This window comes from Vulpes lagopus, chromosome 7 (assembly GCF_018345385.1).
Source record: "Vulpes lagopus strain Blue_001 chromosome 7, ASM1834538v1, whole genome shotgun sequence".
NCBI lineage: Eukaryota > Metazoa > Chordata > Mammalia > Carnivora > Canidae > Vulpes > Vulpes lagopus.
Genome location: NC_054830.1, coordinates 32,520,509 through 32,544,544, shown reverse-complemented (window position 1 = coordinate 32,544,544; position 24,036 = coordinate 32,520,509). Strand labels below are relative to the sequence as shown.

The following is a 24,036-nucleotide window of genomic DNA, read 5'->3' as shown; positions in this document are numbered from 1 at the left end:
CTACCAGTTTCAGTTAAGTTTAATTGGAATATATCCATGCTTATTCATCTACTCGTTGTCCGTGGCTGCTTTCATGCTGAACAGCTGATTTGAGTAGTTGCTACAGAGTCCTAATGGTCTGCAAAGCCTAAAATAATTACAGTCTGGCCTTTTACAGAAAATGTTTGTTAATCCCTGATTTAGACGAGTAAAAACCAGTCAGGGCTACCCATTTGCATGTCAGTTATAAACAATTTGGCTTCATGGATTGGTGGAGAGGGAGTGGATCCAGTTTTCTGATTATTTTTATTTTTTTCTCTTATAATTCACCTTTTGGTTTGTTCTTTTTGAGCCTTTATCCTGAATTTGATAGTAGAGTTCTTGGTAATTCCTGCTTTTTTTTTTTTTTTAGAATGTCAGTGGCCTTCTTTCTTGGTAGCAGCACTAAAGATACACACAAAAGATTATTATGAGGATGGTGATAACAGGTAACAACTACTAGTTCCAGGTGCCACACCATGAACTTTATGTGCTTCACATTACATCCATTGTTCCACTGTCCAAGATCTTCCATCTTAAAAGGAGCAGGGTGGGGATTCCAACTCAAATGTCTTGACCTGAGCCCAGTTTTGATACCAGTTTTTTGCAACAGGGCCTACTGGTCATCAATGTGTTACTGTGGTTTGTGTTGCGCTATATATTTTAGAATGTTAATTTCCAAGCGTTTTTCTTGAAAAACCATGATGTCATTTTAAATGGCTGTTTTCCACTGAATTTGTTCTTGTTTAAATATGAAAATGAATTGTGTGTTTAATAAGATGCCACTTCCAAAACAACATACAGCATTCATTTTGTTGACAGGAAATCATTTCTTCTGTAATTTACATATGATAATGGGTGTGTTGTTTGACATTTGCTTTGCTTCTCACTCATTGGAGATTCTAGACGAGGGATGGAAGAAGGCTGGTTTTACCCCCTGGGGGGATATATACTCACAATTAATCTAGTTGCAAACCATCCTGTGAGCAAATGTGCATAAGGGTATGCATTTGGGCTTTTCAATTTGTGTTTTACTTTCTAGAGCTCTAAAATAATGTCAGGAAAGATGACTCCGTGTCCTGAAGGGTGCCTCATTTACTTCAGAAAATGAGTATTCATGCTGGAATCCTGGGGTGTAGTTCAGTGTTCTGTATGAAGTGCCTACGAGGTGCCAGTTTGATGAGTGTATTTTTGTTTGAACTTGATGCTTTTCTCCCTACCAATCTTATTCCCAGAATTAAATTCTAGTAATAATTGGTCCTTTGGCGTCGTATGGATGATTCCAACGTGTTGTAATAGCTTATTATGGAAGACGAGACATCATGGCCTCCCATCGAGATGATGTTCCCTGTTCATCTTGTTTCATTATAGCCAAATTTGTTTAATCTGAAAGTGGAAAGAATCATTAGAAGACAGATGTCAGGAAACTTTCTGACACTCCAGCTTTCTGTGATTTTAAGCATGGCTGAAGTAATCATATGATAAGAGTAGAAATCTGGCCCATTTTCCCCTAATGAGATCTGGAAGCTTTTTGCAAAAGACAATAATGTTCTTTGTTCCCAAGGAATGTGTTGATAGCAGAGCTGTCTAGGGATAGTTGCTTTGTGTAGCCAGTCCCTCCCCAAAACATTAATAAATGTGGGTGTTTGAGTATTTATCCTAACCTTGTCTAAGTTTTTTAGGAAGTTATTCCCATGCCCATAGACTAAGCCAAGTCTCTTGGAGCATCTTGTCCATGATCCTTATTGCATTCATCACAGTTGTGAATATTTGTGTAATTGCACATTTAATGTATGTCTCCACTGCTTGACTGTGAAGTCAGAGAGGGTGAAGCCTTGTTCCACATGTTCCCCTTCACACCCCTAGTATTCTACAGAGTGGGTAACAGGGGGCGGTCACTGAGTGAATATTTGTGGAATAAATGAATAAAATCAATGAAGTCTTGCATCACTGAAAATACTGAGTTCCATTGTAGGTTGAAACTACACTGTCTCTTTCTTGTGTTTACCCCACAACACAGCATAGAGGAGTCATTTTATAAGTACCAGTTAAATTGGAGAGCTGAGTGATTTCGGTGTGGCCAACTTATAATTTGTGTCTTTTCAGTATTGTTGTGGGCAGGCTGTAGACCACAGGCAGGATCTCACATGTGGAGAGACTACAGCAAACCCTGGGCACCTGCTTCCTTCACTGTCTACTCCTGTGTAGATTTGGGGCTGGGAAATGTGGGGCCGGAGGCTGGCATCTCTGGCACAGGGAGTAGTTTGGTGCTGTTTTTCTCCATAAGCAGAACTAGAAGTTCTGGAATAATTGTACATCATAGCAGAGTAGTTACAAGCATGGGCTTGGAAGTCAGGCAGACTCTGTAATTCCTATCTGGGTAATATTAGTCAAGTTACATAATCTGGCTGAGCCTTACTTTGCTTTTCTACAAAATAGGAATCAGAATAGGACCTACCTGGTGATGGGTGGGATCAGGGGAATATAAAGGACTGGCATGAAACACATAAAAATGGAGCAACTATCATTAATCCTTGAAAGGAGATGTGGTTATAAGTGCTGGTTGATTTCTAGTATCATTTTGTCTTCAGCCTGAGGGAGGCATATTGAAGCACCCGGCAAGAAAGCCCTTAGATTTAGACCCAGCACATTTTTGTGCATTGTTGGCATTTTATTTAGTTTTGGCTTTGGACAGAAATTTCCTCTGAGTAGGCAGGTGAAAAGTGGCTTGTGAGCTGATTTAAAAAAAAAAAAAATCAGAGTTGGATTTTTAAAAAAGAGAGAGAGAATGTTGGATAACTTGTGTCCTCTAGCTTTGCTACTCAAAGTGTGGCCCATGGACCAGCAGCACTGGCATCACCTGGGAGCTTGTTAGAAATGCAGAACTTCAGGGTTTACTTCAGTCTCAGAGAACCAGAATCAGCATTTTCACCCAGGCCCTAGATGATTGAGAGACACATTAACATTTGAGAAGAGTGGTTCCAAAGAATTCATTTGTTTAGTACTTTGATTTGGTGCTAGCAAGCTGGAATCTTGGGGCTTACAGACAGTATTAGAGGAAAGAGAAGGCAAATACATTTTCAAAGTTCAGTTTGAAGCCAAACTATCATTAAATATAGAATAATATTTTTAAGCAGTGTTCAATTCCAAATCTTATGCATATCAAATGTTATGAAATAGAAAAGAGGCTTATAGGTTAAGGTCACCACTAAAGGTAAAAGGACACTGGAATCTTCTAGTACAAACTTCTTTATTCCAGGGGGGAAAAATGAAGAGGGGCTATCTAACAAAAGATGGGGATAAATGAAACAATATCTATTATGTTCTACTGCAAGCACAGGATCTGTCTGGGGATACCAAACAAGAAGCACAGTTACAAATATGATGATAATGAAGCTAAGGATAATGATATCAATAGCTTGTGTTTTGGAATACATACCCCCTGCCGAGTGGTGTGATAAGAACTTTATAGATCCCCACGTTCAAACCCCACACCATCTCTAGGAGGTAAATACTGTTGTTATCACCAACTTAAAGAGAAGGAAACCCAGCCAGAGGCAGACTAAGAATCTTGCCCAAGGTGTAGTGTGAGTGTGTGGCTGGGATTCAAACTCTAGAGCCTGTGCTACTACTGCCTCCCAGATAGAACAAATAGAAGGTATGCCTTCGGATTAAGAATAGTGAGGGAAAGAGCCTTCTGTCTTGTATATACAGGAGCAAGGAATGTGGAAAGTTGCATGCAACTAGTTTATTTAAAGAGCAAACTCTACTTTTTCCTCAAATAAACACCTCTGTTAAAGGAAACATCTTTGTTAAAGAGGGCTTGCAGTTGGGGAATGGCCTTGTCTTGAAACTATTTCAACAGCCTGGTTGACCTTTGGTTTCTATGAAAATCTCTACATAGCTGCATGCTTTAAAGATATGTTTTTTGTATTTAATGATGGTTTGGCATATGGAATTGACTCCCTTTGGATCTGAGATATACTTGGAATATTGACACCAGGATTTTACCTAATTTCCAATATGAAGCCTCCTGGGAAGCCAACTGGAAGACCCAAGCAGAACAGACCCTTGCTGTGTTCAGTGTCGCATGTAGGCTTAAAGGACCATAAAATGCATCAAGGCACATGGGCTCTGAGATGGATGCAACATTTTCTAACTTTTGATTAAGAAGAAGGGATTTGGGGGCACTTGGGTGGCTCAGTTGGTCAAGCATCTACCTTCAGCTCAGGTTATAATCCCCGGGTCCTGGGATCGAGATCCATGTTGGGCGCCCTGCTCAGTGGGGGGTCTGTCTCTCCCTCTCCCTCTCCCTCTCCCCCCACTCATGCTGTTTCTCTCACTCCATTTCTCTCTCAAGTAAAGAAATAAAATCTTTAAAAAAAAGAAGAAAGAATTTTGTCAATATATGGCCTGAAATTTCCTTGCTGATACTGAGGGATTTTTTTTTTTAAAACTAGTCATGAAACTTCATTTCTCTTTCCCTGATGCAGACTTGGTGACATTAGAGGATTGTATTTCTATTACACAACTGAAATCTGGAAAGAAAAGATTATACTTACTGTTGAGCATAACATAACATATAGAACAATATGGAATGGTTCCAGAGGGGACCCACACTGTTATGCCCAGACAGCTCTCAAGTCTTTGACACAGAGCTTTCTGTGTTGAACTCCAGGTAGAACCAAGAGCTTTGAAAAGAGACTCAAAACATAAAACAAAAAAATGAGGAAAATTATTTCTTTGTTCAATAAGAAGACTTTTCTCAGAGAATGAAGCAGCGCCAGACAGTGGAATTTTGCTGCCCACGTTCCAGTCCGATTTCTGCCTCTTACTAAGCTTGAATGAACTTGGACAAATTTCTCAACTTGTCTTCCATCGTTTTCTCGTTTCTAGACCAGAGATAATGATAATTCTCATTATCATTATCATGGTGAGGATTGAACTAAATAATGTGTGCCAGCGCCTAGCACAGTCCCATAATAAATTGTGGTCACCATGTGATGGATGACAAAAAGTCAGAGTTCTCCAACATGTGTCCGAGTGAGCAAACTGGAAAAACTCTTTGAACTAATAAATCTGTGTGAATTCCTTTGTGCCTTCAATAGAAGGAGGAACAGAAAAGCTCTGTTTTCTTATCTGCGTTTTGCTGGTGTTTGAACCGGTTCTGTTTCTGAAGTCACAGTTGGTTGCGTATGGAATAATCTGTACCACGCTTCATGCAGCTGAATATAGATTTTGTTTCCTTTTAACTAGTGCATCACTGTCTGTGTTTTTTAAGCCTTTCTGGATTCTCAGTGAAGTGTCTTCCATTGCTATCTGGAACTGCAGGCAGTGAAATGTTGTCTCCTCTTCTCTCCTCCCTGTGTCTGTGTTCCCAGTCACAGTCTGTGTTCCCAGTCACAGTCTGTGTTCCCAGTCACAGTGCTAGAGTGCCAGGTAATAGAATGAGATCCCCCACATCCCCGCCTCTTGCACCTTCCACTCCCCACCACTGGCCTTCATGCTGGTTAGAAATATATTATGGGTAATAGAGGGCGCTTTTAAAGGCACCTTTGACGATTGGAACTGGGTTTGCTGTTCCAAGGCAGGAGACAATTTTCATCTCTTGAAATTGATATGAAAGAAATGGGGTGATAGCAAGAGGCATTTCATGTTTAATTGTAAGTTGACAATTGCAAAATGTATATACTCTGTGAGCAATCTACGCTTAAGATTTCACATTTCTAAAATAACTGTCCAATAAAGTCAATGTAGCTTATATTCTTAATATTTGAGATCCAACACTCAAAAATTTAGGAATAGAAATGCAGTGGGCAGGAGACGGAGCAATCCGTGGTCCCTACAGTGATGTTCGTTTCATACCCTAACCAAGACTCGTACTGTGGCTTTTGGGTAAATAGAGGTAAGAGTAGATACGATTTAGCAACTTAGTATTTAACTACACCTATAGTGAAAAAGACCTTCTTTGGTGCATGAAGTAGGCAGTCACTGCTTCTGTTTTACTAGCACAGAGAACGGAATTCAGTAGTATGTGTTGAATGAACCTGTGAATTTGGAACTTTTACTATTCATGGAATGTTTGATTTGAAAGTGGCAGGAAAACCTTTCCACTGAATATTATATGGTGGCCACACTTCAAAATTATACTTCTCCCTTTGTTTACATTCAGGCTGGGTTAGCATTATACAGAGCTCTCTACGCCTTTAACATATGCTGACTGTCTACTGCAACCAGTTAAGGATTTTTTAAAAAGGGCTTTATTTATTTATTCATGAGAGAGGCAGAGACAGAGGCAGAGGGAGAAGCAGGCTCCCTTAAGAGAGCCCGATGCGGGACTCGATTCCAGTACCCCAGGATAATAACCTGAGCCAAAGGCAGACACTCAACCACTGTGCCACCCAGGCGTTCCCCAGTTAGGGATTTTACTGTACATTTCTGAGCCCTCAGTTTTGTGTATTTTTCTTTGTGTATGTTAAAAACCTTAGAGATGATTGATTTGGGGAGATAATTTGTGAAAGCACCAAATAACAATTTCCATTCTGTGCTCACAAAGATCAATAGCCTTAGAAGAAAAGGACAAATGGTAAATCTTTCCATTCCAAAACAGTTTGATGCTACCTCTGCCATCTGTTCTGTATCTAGGCACGTATATATAATTTTTTAAAGAAGTATCCTTTTAGGGGCATCTGGATGGCTCAGTTGGTTAAATGTCTGCCTTCAGCTCAAGTCCTGGGATCAAGCCCTGTGCCAGGCTCCCTGCTCAGTGGGGAGCCTGCTTCTCCCTCTCACTCTCTATCTCAAATAAATAAATAAAATCTTTTTAAAAAAGAAGTAAACTTTTAGAGTTTTTATTTATTTTTCTTACTGCATTATTGATGGCAGAAACCACATGGAAGTATTAAGAACCCAATTAATCATTTCTAATCTCACTATCCAGAGATATTGCTGTTACCGTATGACTATTTCTTTCTAGTTCATTCGCCTTGTATAACTCTGTGTATAACAGCCCCTCCTTCTCCTGCCACCCCATGGAAATCTAATGAGTATGTGTATGTATATTTTGAACACAGTTGGAGCTATGTTTTATATAATGGAGTCACAGTGTAAATAAAGTAACTTCCCAATCTCTACTCCTGCCAGATTTATACTAGCCCTGGCTTAGCTCGCTCTCACTGTTTCAGGGAAAGGAAAGGCACATAGACATTCAGAGAGAAACTAGAAAGGTTGATGCTTGGCCTTTGAACTTCCAAAAATCCAGGCCCTGGCAGTTTAGGGGGAGTTTTATATATAGTTTGGAGTATCAGTGGTCTGGTCTTCTTTGACGCTTTTAGTACTAAGCCCGGAATAAGATATGATTTCATTACACATGACATTGTTTTACGTGTCTCTCCCTTCCCCTCATCTAACCTTAAATCATGGCCCAGATAACACTGAGACCTGAAAGCACTTGAATTTCATTTAAGCACATTAGGAAGCCCATGAAGGAATACAAGCCAGAGAAAGGTAATTAGACTTGTGGTTTTGAAAGATTGCTTTATGTCCTTTGGAAGAGGCCAAAACTAAAAAGGGGGTGACTGGCTAGAAGGCGTTTGTCTGTAATAGTCCAGCAAGGAGAGGTGTGGTGGGAAGAAGTGGGCCTGTTCCAGAACCATGAGGCATGGAATTGATTGGTGTGATATGAGGTAGTAAAGATAGAGGGAGAGGAAGATGACTTTGAGGTACAAAAAGGTACTTTGTCTTCCTCCCCAACTTGTGAGTTTCATGCAAATTTCCATTGGGAAGAGAGAGAAGAGAAGAGAAGAGAAGAGAAGAGAAGAGAAGAGAAGAGAAGAGAGAAGAGAAGAGATAAAAAAACAAAATAAAAAAATATTGATGTCCGGGGTTGTATACCTCTGATATTATTTTGAAAACACTGGTGACCTTTGGATGCTTGTTGGGTGAGTGAGAGTTCACTCACCTGGAGAGTTCACCTGGTGGATTTCTACTCACATTTCCTGTATTCCAGCAATTTAGATTAATGGAGGTTCATATTTTTTATGGTAACATAGGCCAGGACTATAGCCTACTTGCCACATTTGTAGACATAGTGACTTCTTTAGTTACACTTCATAGTAATTCTAGTCATGGGCTTCAGACTTAAGAAGTATATGTTCATTCTCTAGAAAAACCAGTGACCAGTTACCACTATTATTTCAATCCCTCTAAAGCTGGGGCTCTTCATGTATGGCCTTGTATGGATATGCTAAGACTTAGATGATTCCTAAAATGGGGTCAAGAAGCAGAATGGTGGCAATCATTTTGTTGGGTTAGCAAGACACTGAACCCGCAGAGGTGAAGAGAGAGTTCAGCTATTCTCAGGATTCAACGAGGCTGCTGAATGCTTACGTTAAAGCAGTGCTTCTCAACTGAGGATACTTTATTTCCCAGGTGACATTTGACAATGTCTGGAAATGTTTTTTTTGTTTTCACAGCTGGCAAGAAATGAGTATTGGCACCTCGCTTCTAGTTGATAGAGACCAGGGATACTGCTAAACATCTTACAATACACAACACAGCCCCCTGCTTCTAACAACAACAAAAAAATCTGATTCCATACATCAATTGTGATAAGGTTGAGAGCCCTGAATTAAAGTAATATTTTATTTTTTTCCAGGTGTTATGATTTTATTTCTCTCTTCTGTTATTCCCTTGAATGACTATGCATCCTACTTTCTTTTTGAAATATTTAAGTAATGGCAGGTGACTTCATATTTAGAAGTAAAAAAATTTCTTAGAAGATTATTTTGTAAATATTTATTTATTTGACATAGAGAGTGCACAAGCATGGGAAGCAGAGGAGGGAGAAGCAGGCTCCCTGCTGAGCTCGATCCCAGGACCCCAGGATCATGACCTGAACCAAAGGCAGATGCTGAACCCACTGAGCCACTCCTCTTAGAAGAGTATAAATATGTATCTACCCTTTAATAATTAGAATTTTAAGATATTTAAATGATGACGTCACAGCATGAGTTTGACTAGTATAGAAACAATAATAAGACGCATTTAGTTTTAACTTTGGATGGCATGTATATAAATAATTGTTGAAGTTTGGAAGTAGATATTGTTCAGCCAACTTGGCATTCTCTCTTTAATTAAAACGTTTGTTTTCTCTCACCACCACTGTAATAGTTAAAGAAGATAGGTTGTTAGATGTTTACATATAAATATTCCCAGAACACGTTTGAACTGGAGCACTACATTCTCTAAAGATAGGCTGAAAACTTCATATAAAATGTCATTTTCAAATGGGGGGAGGGGGAAGTTGTCTTTTACTATAAATCATTTGGAGAATTAACTTTGAGGTTGAGTGAGGCATATTGTTGCTTTCAAATATGTGAAAAAGATTGTCTCGGAGTCATTGAAAATCTGGTTGTGTTTTCTTGGTGCCATTTACAAGGATGCATGCCTGGGATGTCTGCCTGCAGAGAGAAAAAGGAAGAAGCAAAGAATTTAAGAGTTGACTCACTGATGAGCAAATGATTTCATTGTCTGGTATTGCTTATCCTTTGTGGCCAAAAAAGTGGGCTTAATTGCAAGTACATAGGCTACAGCATCCAGGGAACCCGCTAACCACTATCATAAGCAGAGCTCTGAGCATTTCCAGTGGGCACTGGGTCCTAACTGCCAGATCTGTATCCTGGCACAAATGAGGACCCATAGATCAGGATGTGAAAGGAGATTGACTATACTGGCTACTTGACCTTATCTCCACAGTGCAACTGAGCTGCTTTGGTTCCTCTTCAGATGAGAACTTCTGAACTATTATTTTGTCTTGTTTATGAGAGATATTGGTCTTTGTTGGTACGTTGCCTTTGTTTTGTTTTGATATCAGAATAATACTAGCTTCATAAAATAAATTGGGAAATGTTTCTCTCTTTTCAGTTTTCTGCAAGAGACTGTAGAATTGATATTAATTCTTTGAACATTTGGTAGGATTCTCCAGCAAAACAGTGTGGGCTAGGAGATTTCCATCTTGGGTTTTTATTTTTATTTTTAAAAGTTTTATTTATTTATTCATGAGAGTCACAGAGAGAGGCAGAGACACAGGCAGAGGGAGAAGCAGGCTCCATGCAGGGAGCCTGACTTGGGACTCGATCCCTGGCCTCCAGGATTATGCCCTGGGCTGAAGGTGGCGTTAAACTTGCTGAGCCACCCAGGCTGCCCACCACCTTGGGTTTTTAGTTTGCAAATTCAATTTCTATAATAGTTACAGGGTAATCCAAATTATGTATTTCATATTGGGTGAGTTGTGGTAATTTCCATTTTTCAAGATCTTTGTTCATGTAATCTAAATTGCCATTTATACCTCTATAGAGCTGTTAATAGTATTCTCTTGTCCTCTAGATGTATGAAAGGTCATTAGAGATATCTTCTGTTTATTTCTTATTATTGACAATTCATGCCCCCTTTTTTGCGTAGCAGGGGTGAATCTTGTTAGAGATGTGTCAGTTGTTCTTTTCAAAGAAGTAGCTCTTTGTTTCATTGATTTTTCTTTGTTTTTCTGTTTTTAATTCAATTGATTGTTGTTATTTATGTTTTTCCTTCTCTTGGATTTATTTTTGATTTCTTTTTTTTAGATGCTTGGGTAATAACAGATTTTTTTTAAAGATTTTATTTATTTATTCATGAGAGACATACAGAAAGAGAGAGGCAGAGACACAGGCAGAGGGAGAAGCAGGCTCCACACAGGGAGCCCAATGTGGGACTCGATCCAGGACTCCAGGATCATGCCCTGAGTTGAAGGCAGATGCTCAACCACTGAGCCACTCAGGCAATCCATAATAACAGATTTTGATTTGAAACTTTTTTTCTAATACAATCCTTTAGTGCTGTAAATTTTCATCTCAGCACTGCTTTAGCTATGTCCCAAAATTTTGATATATTCTATTTTTATTTATGATCAGTTTAATGTATTTCATTTCCCTTGAGATATTCTCTTTGACCCATGGTTGTTTTGTTTTGTTTTGTTCTTGTTTTTTGAGAAGTGTATTGTTAGGGGCCTGTGGGTAGCTCAGTTGGTTAAGCATGCCACTCTTTAGCTCAGGATCATGGGTTCAGACCCCAGCATGGAACCTACTTGAAAAAAGAAGTGTATTTTTAGTTTTCAGTGTTTAGAGGTTTTCCTTGATCTTTCTTTTGTTGATTTCAAATTTGATTCCATTGTGGTTAGAGAATACCCTGTATGATTTCAATTATTTAAAATGTGTTGAGGTTTGTTTTATCATCTACACAATGGCCTGCCATGGTATGTGTTCCATGTATATTTGAAAAGAATGTGCATCCTGCTGTTGTAAGATGTTTTGTAAATGCCCAATGATCCTGTGTTTGAAGGTGAGTTTTTCTTCATTTTGCTGATTTTCTGTCTAATTCTTCTGTTGAGAGAGTAATGTTGAAGTCTCCAACTATAATTGTGCTTTTGTTTCTTTCTCCTTTCAGCCCTATCAATTTTTGCTTTATGTATCCTAAAACTCTTGTTTGGTACATATACTTTTAGGATTGTCATGGTGGTTTGACCCTTTTGTCATAACATGTTTCTCTCTGTGTTAACTTTCTTTGCTCTCAGTTCTACTTTATCTGATATTTATATAACAACTCTACTTTCTTTTGATTAATGTTTGCATGATATATATTTTTTCCATTCTTTTACATCCTTTTTACATACCCATGTTATTGTATTTGAAATTAGTTTCTTATAGATAGAATATAGGTTATGTTTGTTCATCTACTCTGCTAATATCTGTCTTTTAATTGATATAGTTGGACCGTTTACATTTAATGTAATTACTGAAATTTTAGAGTTTAAGTCTGACTTTTTAAAAATTTTATATTTGGTCTTTCTATCTGATTTGTTTTCTTTTTTTTTTTTTTTTTAAATTTTTATTTATTTATGATAGTCACAGAGAGAGAGAGAGAGAGAGAGAGAGGCAGAAATATAGGCAGAGGGAGAAGCAGGCTCCATGCACCGGGAGCCCGATGTGGGATTCGATCCTGCGTCTCCAGGATCGCGCCCTGGGCCAAAGACAGGCGCCAAACCGCTGCGCCACCCAGGGATCCCTCTGATTTGTTTTCTTATTCCTGCTTTCATGAGGGCTATTTGAACATTTTAAAAGCGTTTTGTTTTGATTTATCTCTAATGTTTTTGTATCTCTTTTTATGGACTTTGGTTGCTGTATATATACATACACGTATACATGTAGTTATGTATATTTTCATTTATATTATATATTTATTTATTTTTTAAAAGATTTTATTTATTCATTCATGGGACACAAGAGAGAGGCAGAGACATAGGCAGAAGGAGAAACAGGCTCCCTGCGGGGAGCCCAATACGGGACTCCATCCCAGAACCCCAGGATCACAACCCAAGCTGAAGGCAGATGCTCAACCACTGAGCCACCCAAGTGTCCCTATATTATATATGTTGAATCACAATCTATTGTTGTTGTCATTTTACCATTCAAGCGAGTGAAATTTTTGCAACTTTGCCTCCGATTACATTCTTCATAATAATATCATTTGTCTTAAGTATTTCCTCCTTGTACACTTAGACCCACATCAAGACAGTGTTATACTTTTTTTAGAAAACTCAAGGGAACTAAAACTATATATTTTATTCATCCATCTTTTTGTTCTTTCCATTGTCTTTTCTTCTTTACTCTTACACTAAAATTTCTCCTTTTTGGGCAGCCCCAGTGGCTTAGTGGTTTAACGCTGCCTTCGGCCCGGGGTGTGATCCTGGGGACTGGGGATCGAGTCCCGCATTGGGCTCCCTGCATGGAGCCTGCTTCTCCCTCTGCCTGTGTCTCTGCCTCTCTCTCTGTGTGTCTCTAATGAATGAATAAAAAAAATCTTTTAAAAAAATCTGGACATTTTGGATATTTTGTTATCAGACTCAGGATCTTATTTAAATTTTCTCTTTCTCTTTCACTTAGTTTGGTTTGACACTGCTTTGGCAGGGGAATTATGGATGACACCTTGTTATGGCTGCAGCCAGGTAGACATCAAGGGTCTTTATTCTTCCATTGACACTTGATTTGGGCAGCGGCTTTTTATTACTGCTGTGTGGGACAGGAGTTTTGGCTTATGTGGGGTTTCCACATATGGGGAAGGGACAGAGTAGGATGGAGAAAGGATTCATTTTAGCCCAGAGGGGTTGAAAATTCTCTCTCTCTACTCAGTGTTCTCTGGCATCACCCTGGCATAGGGAGAAAAGATTGGGGTCTACCATCATAGAGTAGGGAAGGTAGAAGTCCAGGGTTTCAACTTGGTCATTTCTGGATTGCATGTTGCTGGGACCCTAGGTTTTTATTTTGTTTGGTTTCCCTTTGATGTTTGAGCTAGAGCAGTTATTGTCTAACAGTTTTCTGTCTTGCTTGACTACTTCTTTCCCAGTTCTTCAGCTAGAGAGAGTAGGCTTTTGTTGGACTTTTCTTGTTTGTACCTATCATCACTTACTGGTTGTTGGCTTCTTCAGCTCCAATTCTGGGATATATGAGGCATAGGGAAAACTCATGGAACTCATTTCCATGCAAAGGTCTGTCCTAAGGTTCCTGGCTGGTCTGGCCTTCCTCTGTTTACATTTCAGAGACTTCTTATTTGTTTTCTAGATGACATCCAAGGTCTGTTGTTGTACTTAGTGGGAGGAATAGGGAAACGTACATCTGCCCCATCTTCCCAGAGTAAGTGTTAACCTTTTTAGGTTTATAGACAGCAGGTTAGACATTGACTTGGCTCTATGATCCAGAACATTTAATAATGAGAGCTGTTGAATTGGCATAATACGTTTGCCATCAGCATGATTTTAAAGGGGGTAATAGTCACTAACAAAACTGATGATACACCTTTATCTAATTCTTCTCTTTTCAGCTCTTCTAAGGGACCCTGAACTGTGAAGTCACTAATGGGCAGGCAAAGCGTGTGAGGAGCTGAGAAATGAATAACCTACCCCACCATCTGGCCTGCTGTAGTTCAGAGAGTCACATGGCACCACCCAGTTAGTTTTTTTCTGTGTTTACTTGAGGTGCCAAATGCTATATTTAAGCCAAGAACTGATTTTGAAAATATTTTTCTACTTCTGTTTTGTCAAACGTATTCCTTGGCATATTCTGTTAGGGCTTGTTCTGCTAAAGCTTAGCAGAGCCTTCTGTTTTTTCAAGCTGATTTGGCTTGCACAATTCAAACATTAGACCCTCATTTTGGAACAGAAGGTCTTCTCTAGAGATAGCACCAAGTGTGTTTTAATTTTCAGGCAGGTAATACCTATCAAGTGAGAGATGGAGCTTTTATTCATTGCTACTCTTTCCTATATCAGACTTTTTTTTTTTTATTATTTTTTTTTATATCAGACTTTTAAAGCTACTTTTTGCTCAAACCTGTTTGACTACATTTTCTCTTTCCAGAATCTTTCTAATTATGGGGAGAAAAGCAAATGTTAAGCTAGTCATCTTTTAACAAGAAAAAGGAAGGAAAGTGTTATTGCTTTACTTTTGTAATTTGATTTAGCTTGAACTTTAAAGATAACAGTGTGATTTCAGTATATATAAATAAAGCCTATATATCAAGGTTATAGATAGGGTACATGTCAAGATAAGCTACTCTAGAAGCACTTTATGGAATATTCTGGTATCTGGATGAAGACAGGGTTTTCTGCTGGCCTTTGTTATTTTTAGTTTGGTGATGGAACATTTTTGAAGCCTTTTCACTTATTTCCTGGGAGTCTTTTGGAGAGAGGGCATGATCGTAGTAGCTCCTGTATCCTTGACCAGTGGTGGAATAATATCTCATTAAATGAAATCGATTGTTTCCATGAACAGTAAAGGGCTTGATATGGAAATGAAAGTGACTCAAGGTATCAACTGGTGCTGGAGCTTGAGGAAACCTTTGAAGGGAGCGTGTGGTTCAGTGTTCATGTGAGTGTGGAATCCCATCAACAGAATAATTACCTGGTTCACAGCAGTCACATTTAAGTTGTGTTTAATTTGGGGGAGACTTCTCTTTGTTCTTTCATCTTCTCTAGATCTTTCTAAGTGTGTTGGTGCTTTATCCCACTTCAGGAGTCCTCCTGTGCCACTTTGAAGACTTCAGTGTTTTCCTTTCAGTGTGGGAAAGCCCTGCATTTGTGCCATGAGCACGCCCTTTCTCACCTTGCTCTTTGTCATCCATCACAGCTGGGCAGAAACCTTGGTGCCCCTATCGCCTATCCCACCCTTGCTATTTGATGTATGTTCTTCAAACTAAATATAAGTAACTCATGACTTCTCTCAAGAATAGGTGTGAAAGCGAAAAGTGTACTGAGCTGCAGTGAGAGACATCAAAGTACGGGTCACCCGGAGTCCCCTGATCCTTTGAGATGAATTTTCTACCCAGCTAATTTGAGTTTGCTTCCTCAGTCAGGGCAGGCAGAAATGCAATTTAAATTCCCAGAGCTGTGACTTTAAGAGGGTGTGAGAGGTGTTTTTTTTTTTTTTTTACCTCCCTTTCTCCTTGATGTTCATTCCTCCAGCCCATCCCACCCTGCTACTGGTTCAGAGTCTTACATTTCTACTTTGAAGCTCAAAGTACTTCATCTTAGGAGATCCTAGAGGATGCTCTATAAACAGAAGGTTCTGCATAGATAGTCTCACAATTGGTGAGTCCCCTGAAGATTCAGGATCAGAGAACTGGGTTGGACTTCGAACCCTGCCTGCACATTGGGATCCCTGAGGCGGGGTGGGGTGAAGGGGGGGGGGAGTGAATAGCAATGCCTAGTCCCTCCCTCTAGACACTTAATTTGTCTGATGTGGAGGCTGAGGCACCAGAATTATTTCAGATGTGTCTGCAAGTGATTCTATCATTCAGCAAGGTTCAGGTCCTTTTGAGAGAATGCTCAGCTACCACTTAAATTCTGAATACTCCTGGCTGGTTGCCTGTTATTGAAGAACATTCGACAACCTAAAGAGAATGTAGCTCTCTGCTTTTGCTGTTAGGGCCTTGTGAGGGAAGCCCAGCAAACTGAATTCCTTCTGGTTCTCATTATAACTCCCAATCAGCATCACTTAATATTTATTTATTTATTTATTTATTCATTCATTTAGATTTTATTTATTTATTCATGAGAGATACACAGAGAGAGGCAGAGTCATAGATAGAGGGAGAAGCAGGTTCCCTGTAGGGAGCCCAATGCAGGACTCAAGCCCAGGACCGCAAGATCATGCCCTGACCCAAAGGCAGATGCTCAATTAGTGAACCACCCAGGTGTCCCCATCATTATCTAATTTTAATACTGGCCTACTACCAAGTTAGAATTCTCAGTTGTGATTCGGCATTCCTCTAGGGTATAGGGGAATTTGAAAAGGCATGGCAATATTTACTTAAAGTCATCTTAATTTCTTTTTTTTTTAAAGACTTTATTTATTTATTCATGAGAGACAGAGAGAGAGGGGTGGGGGAGAGAGGCAGAGACACAGGCAGAGGGAGAAGCAGGCTCCCTGCATGGAGAGAGTCCCGACGTGGGACTCAATCCCGGGACCCCAGGATTATGCCCTGGGCCAAAAGCAGGTGCCAAACTGCTGGGCCACCGGGGATGCCCAAAGTCATCTTAATTTCTAAAGATAAATTTCCCTCTCCTAAGGACAGGTCTGAAATCAAGCAATGAAAAGAAGGGTGTCAGAGGTTTCCAAAGGCTGAGGTGTTGGGATGGTTCAGTTTGTTGGTCTGACAAATGTTGGATCCTCTTCAATGTTTTGGTAACTGTGGAGTGTCAGGAGTTTGCTTGCCTGAGAATGGCAGTCAGTAATTGGGTTTATTGGCTCATTTGGCATCTTTGTTGCAGTGTTAAAAATGTTTATCTTAGAAGTGGGGCGAGCATGTCTGTTAGTGATGTGTTTATAGGAGAAACAGAGAATTCCGCAGCTAAAATCCCTATTGTGAGTAAACCCTCAACTTTGAACTATTAGCGTTGCCTCCACACAGTGAAGCAGACAGGCCGTAACAGGTTTGTGTGTAGCAGGCGCCTGTTAGAATTACTGCTGAGTTGATTAGCCTGGAGGATGTTTGGTCACTGTTTCTGAGAGGCTCAGCCAGATTAATTTTGGAGGAGGACAACCAAGGGAGAAGGTGTTTCTGGGTTAGAAAGGTTGGGACTGGGACGCCTGGGTGGCTCAGTGGTTGAGCGGCTGCCTTTGGCTCAGGGAGTGATCCTGAGTCTGGGGTCGAGTCCCTGCGTGGAGCCTGCTTCTCCCTCTGCCTATCTCTCTGCCTCTCTCGCTGTGTGTCTCTCATGAATGAATAAATAAAATCTTAAAATAAAAGAAATGGAGAGATAGAAAACGAACACCAGATTCTCTGATGTCTGGTGCTGAGCTTCAGGGTGGAAGGTAGTTGTTTGGTACTTTGTACTGTTGTCATTCATACCAACCTTGAAATCCTGTCCTTTGCTCACACACCTTCAGCCATACAATGTGCTATGTACAGAAGTAGGAGTGTGCAAGCAATCTGGGGATAACACATAGGTTTTAATTAGTTTGCAGTCTAGCAAGATGGGAAGGCTGGCTTGTTTCACTTGTTTGTTTTATACATTTAGTTGTAATCATGAATCTTAAAAAAAATTGCACTTCTCAAGAACAAACAGAATTCCATGAAAGGTATTTTTGAAATAATGTTTCTTTCAAGCCAGATGATGATGGGAGGGGTAGCTACCGTTTATCGAGCATTACATTGCATGCGCTCATGTGTTCCTCAGGACAATCCTGTTTGGATTAGGTGCTCTCATTATCCTCACTTTCTTTCTTTCTTTTTCTTTCTTTTTTTTTTTTTAAGAGGAAGACACATCAGAGCTTTCTCTTCCTTTTTTTTTTAATTTTTAAAAATATTTTATTTATTTGATTGGGGGAGAGAGAGCACAAGCTGGGGGGTGGAAGAGGGAGAAGCAGGCTCTTCACTGAGCAGGGAACCTGATGTGGGGCTCAATCCCATGACCTGAACCAAAGGCAGCCACTCAACCAACTGAGCCATGTAGGCACCCCTATACTCACTTTCTTGATAAGGAAACTGAGATTGAATGATTTAGGAAATTGCCCAAGAACATAGAGGTAACTAATGTCAAAGTCAAAATGGGAGCATCTGTCTGCTTGGTTCTTTTTAACATTTTTTTAAAGATTTTATTTGTTTATTCATGAGAGAGACACACACAGATAGAGAGGCAGACACACAGGCAGAGGGAGAAGCAGGCTCCCTGTGGGGAGCCTGATGCAAGTCTCTGTCCCAGGACCCTGAGCCAAAGGCAGATGTTCAACCACTGAGCCCCCCAGGTGTCCCTGTCTCCTTGGTTCTGGTTTAGCTACCACTTGTGTAATTTTAACTAGTATTATCCTTCATTTCTTAATTTAATTTAGTTACTGTGTCTCAAAAGGTTTGCTAAGTCTATGACAACTCCTCCTCTATGCAGAGATGGGCTCAGCTCTCCTAGAAACTCATGGTGGCCGAGGTAACCGTTAATAAAGAAAAAGATAAATCGTTTCAAAGAATGATATGGCTATGAATGCAATAAGGCAAAGCAATAGGAGACATGCTGATGGAGGGCCTCTGTAGTGATACTTGTCAGAGAGGGAGGGCCTCTGCTGAGTCATGTGAAGATGAGCTCAAACCTCTAATTTTAGTTCTGAGCTCTGCTGCCACTTGGTGAGCAGCCCTACCCTAGAAGACATGTATGCTTATGTATGCATGACCGTATCACACATATAATCTTAGCAGGTTGGAACCATCCCCAACATGGTCCTTTTTGCATTTTTCTTTTCTAATATGCTCTTGGATCTAAATGGAAAAAAAACAATTCTATAGTTAAACATGAACTGTCTCTGATTGATATTCATTTACTTGTCTCCCTGGGATGGGACTGTCCTGCCTGGGTTGGTATAGTGACTGGGGAAAATTTCAGATTTTATCTGTGAAATGCCAAGAACGGGGATGCTGATGTCCAGAGGGTAAATCCCAGCAACAACAAATTGTCTTGCCCACAGTGCTAGTGGTACTACTGTTCAGAAACATTTGATGAATTCTAAATAGGCTTATGCTTGTGTACTATAGTGAAGTCTCATGAGTTGAGTGGATGAGATTTGGTTGGCTAAGTCTTTTGTTCTTGGATTTCATTAAGTCTTTCCCATTATGCGACAATGGGCAAGACTTGGACCTGACGGAGTTTACGTTCTGTACTCCCCCCCCCCCCCCCCAACACCACCACCATTCTCTGAGTACGTGAAATCCCAAGGCAGGAAATGGTTTGTTGAGTTTGTTTTTCTTTCTTTGTATATAAAACTTCAAAAGCTTGAAAACTTTGGCTTGTCAGTCTGTTTTCTAGTCAAGAAAAAGATGGCCATTAAGAGCAATGTTAATGTGCAACTAGAGAGCCTGTCAGAGGCTGGCAGATGTGATGGGGTTGCCTTACATAAATCACCTTCCATTGTTGAGGTGGGCATATGGCCAGTGAGTGTCCTAATTATTGAATGGCTTTTATAGCCCTATTATTTATAATCACTTTTGAATAACAGCCGAAAGACTGCAGTGAGATGGAATGAAAATAGTTGAGTGTGAAAGTGATCATTGCTTACAGAATTATGGAGATTAAAAATCTCTGGTGACCAGCCTATGAAGTAAGAATGAACGCTTCCAAATATTTTTTTAACCAGGTCTACTACTACTGCATTCTGAAAATGGGGGCTGTGGTCAACCCAGAAAGGGAAATCTCTTAAGAATTCTTACCTGAATAGATTTGCAACATATAAAATAGCCAAGAGCCATGTACACAGTCATATTCCATATAATGGTGTGCTGTATATATTTTTTAGAAATAAACTCCATTTTGGAATATTTGAGATACATAAAATGTTTGCAAAGACAGTACGGAGAGTTCCTGAACCTCGTGAAATTTTCCCTAATGCTAACATCTCGTATAACCACGATCCATTTGTTCCATTGGAACATTACCTCCAGTCTTAATTCAGATTTCCCCATTTTTCTTTTTCCCCACTAGCATCCTTTATGACTCTGAGTCCCATGTAGGATACTATGTTACATTTAGCCTCCATGTCTCAGACTCCTCTAGTCTATACCACGTCTTAATCTTCCATTGTTTTTTCCATGACATTGACAATTGTGAAGAATATCAGTATACAGACTTTTTTTTTTTTTTTAAGATTTTATTGATTGATTTGAGAGAGAGAAAGAGACAGAGAAAGCATGCAGTGGGAGGAACAGAGGGAGAAGAGCAAGCAGACTCCCTGCTGAGCACAGAGCCAATGCAGGGCTCCATCTCAGGACCCCAAGATCATGACCTGAGCCAAAATCAAGAATCAGAGGCTTAAGTGACACAGTCACTCAGGTGCTTCTCAGTATACAGTTCTAATAAAACAAAGTTTCACTCTTTGGATGAGTGAATGAGTACCTCATTTGGAGTCACAAAGGTGGAGACAGGAAAGCGTAGAACTTTGGCAATAGAACATCTGGTTCTAGCCGTGCACCAGGAGTCTTTCCCAAGTGTTTTAAAGTGAGGATGATGCCACCTCCCCCCTCTTCCACCACCACCCGGGTTGTAGAAGGATTGAGTGAGGATTAATGATCAGAAAAATAATTTATGAAAAAGCATGAAATTTACAATCATTGAAAGGAAATCTGTGTTTATAATCTATGCATTTTTCCTATTCTGTATTTTTTTAAAGATTTTATTTATTTATTCATGAGAGACACAGAGAGAGAGAGAGGCAGAGGCACGGGCAGAGGGAGAAGCAGGCTCCATGCAGGGAGCCTGATGTGGAACTCGATCCCAGGACTCCAGGATTATGCCCTGGGCTGAAGGCAGGAACTAAACCACTGAGCCACCCAGGGATCCCCAAGTAACAGATTTTATTCCAGGAGTCATTTGATAACTTTCCCTGAAGGCTAGCCAGGTCTTTAAATATGTGAAATTATTCTACTTTATAGAGGATGTGGGATGGGTAGCTTTCACCTGTTGAGCATTTTTGTGATAGCCCCATCTGCGCAGACCCATGACTTCCCTTCCTACTCCATTTCTGAGGGAACGGTTCACATACCCAGAGTTACCTCGACAGGCACAGGTGCATAAATCCGCACACCTCTGCCAGTCTTAGGAAAGTGTAACATGTTTTATGAGAGAGACATAATCCTCTAGAACAGGGAGTGACAAACTACAGCTTAGGGCCAAATCTAGCCTGCTGCTTGTTTTTGTGATGAAGTTTTATAAGAACACAGCTATGCAGTCATTACTTGGTGTCTTTTCCTGCTAAAAAAAAGCAGAGGAATTGGTGCATAGGCCTTACAATCTGCAAAGCCTAAGGAATTTGCTGTATGACCTCATGGAAAAGTTTTGCCTACGTATATTCTAGAATCCTACTGATGCCTGGCAGCCTGACATGTTTTCCTTTCCATTCTCACCTGTCTCAGACCATATACTTGTGATTCTCTCTTTTGTCCCTAGCTTTTTTTTTTAAGATTTATTTATTTATTCATGAGAGACACACAGGGAGAAGCAGAGACACAGGCAGAGGGAGCAGCAGGCTCCTCGCAGGGAGCCCAATGTGGGACTCGATCCTAGAACCCGGGGATCATGCCTCGAGCCAAAGGCAGTTGCTCAACTGCTGAGCCACCCAGGCATTACAAGGACAACCTGTCTCCAGCTTTGAAAAATATTTAAAGAGGGGTGCTGTGCAAAGAATACTCAGAGGGACGTGTGGCTTATGGGAAACGGTCTCACCTTTTTCAGACCCATGAAATGATGGGATGTTGCTGGTGGTCTCTGTCCTCCTGATCCAGCAGAAATTGGAGTGGCACACTCAACTGTAACCCTGTTTTGTATGAGATTTCTTAATATAGGTCAGAGCCCCTGGAACTCTGGCCCCAGCCTATTGGTGCGTGAATGATAGCAGACCATATTAGGATATAGTTTGTGACCCAGATTATCCATTCCTGTCTGAGACTAAATTGGGCAAAGGCTCAAAGTCTCACAGGGTAGGGGCAGAGCTGTGCTAATTACTATGGATGTTCCAAGCCTTGGGATGCTGATGGGATCTCAGTTTGCATTTGCATAAAAGCATTTAAAATACCTTACTAATCAACAGTGTCCTAAGAGCCAAGAGGACAGGTTCTGGTTCCTGGAAAGAAACTGCTTGGACTCCCTGGCTGAATGTTCTTTGGAAGTCAGTGCTGCTCAGATGTCACTTTCTTGGTTTCTACATATGCTGAACGTCGAGAGGATGTTGGAACAACTGTGTGGTTGTTTAGATGGGAAGTCAGTCTTTGGTATGTATTTATTTATTTAAAGATTTTATTTATTTATTGATGAGAGACACAGAGAGAGGAAGAGACCATAAGCAGAGGGAGGAGCAGGCTCCCCGGGAGGAGCCCGTTGCGAGACTCGATCCCAGGACTCTGGGATCATGCCCTGAACCGAAGGCGGATGCTCAACCGCTGAGCCACCCAGGCGCCCCAGTCTTGGTTTTTATATTGAGATGCACATAGGGGCAATTTGTGCCCAATTATCTGAGTGGTGGGGCTGTCTGTGAACCTCAGTTTATTCTTCTATAAAATGGAATTAGAAATAGAACCAATCTCGCCGGGTTGGGATGAGGATTGTAAAGTTAAGGTTTAGCACTGTATTTGGCCCGTCGAAAGTGCTTACTTAATGTTCACTGGCATCACTTGAGTCCAGCAGGTCACCTGAGCAGATTCAGTGAGATCCCAATGAAGTATCTTTTTAAGAATTTAGTGTCTTCTTGGCACACCAGTCCAAAGAGCACGCGCGACTCCTGATCTGGAGTCAGAAGTTCAATCCTCACACTGAGTGTAGAGATTACTTAAAAATAAAGTCTTAAGGGACGTCTGGCTGGGTCAGTGGTTGAGCACCTGCCTTTGGCTCAGGTCGTGATCCCAGGGTTCTGGGATTGAGTCCTGCATCGGGCTCCCTGCATGGAGCCTGCTTCTCCCTCTGCCTGTGTCCCTGCCTCTCTCTCTTTCTCTGTCTCTTGTGAATAAATTTTTTAAAATCTTAAAAAAAAAATAGAGTCTTTTAAAAAAAAGAATAAAGTGTCTTCTTGAAGAACACAAAAATGTCTTCAGATTCCACTCAAGGTTCTGAGCGTGGAAACATCTGACTTCAGCCTTGCTGTTGATTAGCTCATGTCAGCTGTATTACTTTGCCAAGAGAGCAACATTGTCTTTTGCCTTTCCATATGTAAATCTTTTATTTTTTTTCTGAACAGATGTTATTCTACTATACTAGTTTAACTGAAATAAATATACGAAGCACAAAAGGCTGGAAATAATGAAAAAATAGAGATGATGGAATTTAAACTGTACTTTTCTTTCCATGCTTAATTCAAGCCTTTTCTCACTGTGGGATGAAATTTGTTATAAAAAGATTCACCAGGAGAAAAAGAGAGAATACAGGCAGAAAATAATAATAAAGTAGATGTCCTGAAGTGCTAGCAAAATGTTTTGTGCTCATCCATGTGGGGAGTTAAATGTAAATAGTAGTTTATAGAGCTTTATCCACATTCACAAATCTATCCTGCAGCTTCTTTTTCCCTTCCCTTCCCTTCCCTTCCCTTCCCTTCCCTTCCCTTCCCTTCCCTTCCCTTCCCTCCCTTCCCTTCCCTCCCCTCCCCTCCCCTTCCCCTCCCCTTCCCCTTCCCCTTCCCCTTCCCCTTCCCCTTCCCCTTCCCCTTCCTTTCTCTTTTCTTTCTTCTTTTCCTCCTCCTCCTCCTTCATCATCATCATCATCTTCTTCTTCTTCTTAAGTTTTACAGAAACAGGACTGAAATAACAACTGTCTTTGTGCCACTAGGGGAATGGACTCAATCTCTGCACGTTTGATAACATCCCACCTTCCTGGAGTCATTTGTGTTGTGCTTGTTATTGTAAAGTGTTATTATTAGCCTGGGAGGAATAACAGCACTTGTGGTTTGCAGAGAGATGGAGACCATTGGTGAC

At 40.4% G+C, this 24,036-nt stretch overlaps 1 protein-coding gene across 16 annotated transcripts in view; it reads left to right on the top strand.

Annotated features, from left to right (window-relative positions):
• The window catches only part of MAGI1 (membrane associated guanylate kinase, WW and PDZ domain containing 1), a 643,927-nt gene that overhangs the window by 358,520 nt on the left and 261,371 nt on the right, over positions 1–24,036 (top strand). Inside the window, exon 1 of one of the 16 annotated variants that reach the window (XM_041761402.1) lies at positions 22,077–22,347. The exons of the other annotated variants lie outside the window; for them this stretch is intronic. Within the exon in view, the coding sequence (XP_041617336.1) occupies positions 22,260–22,347 (88 nt within the window). The 5' untranslated portion in view covers positions 22,077–22,259. Of the gene's footprint in view, positions 1–22,076; positions 22,348–24,036 lie in introns of those variants that run through there. 16 annotated transcript variants of the gene reach the window in all.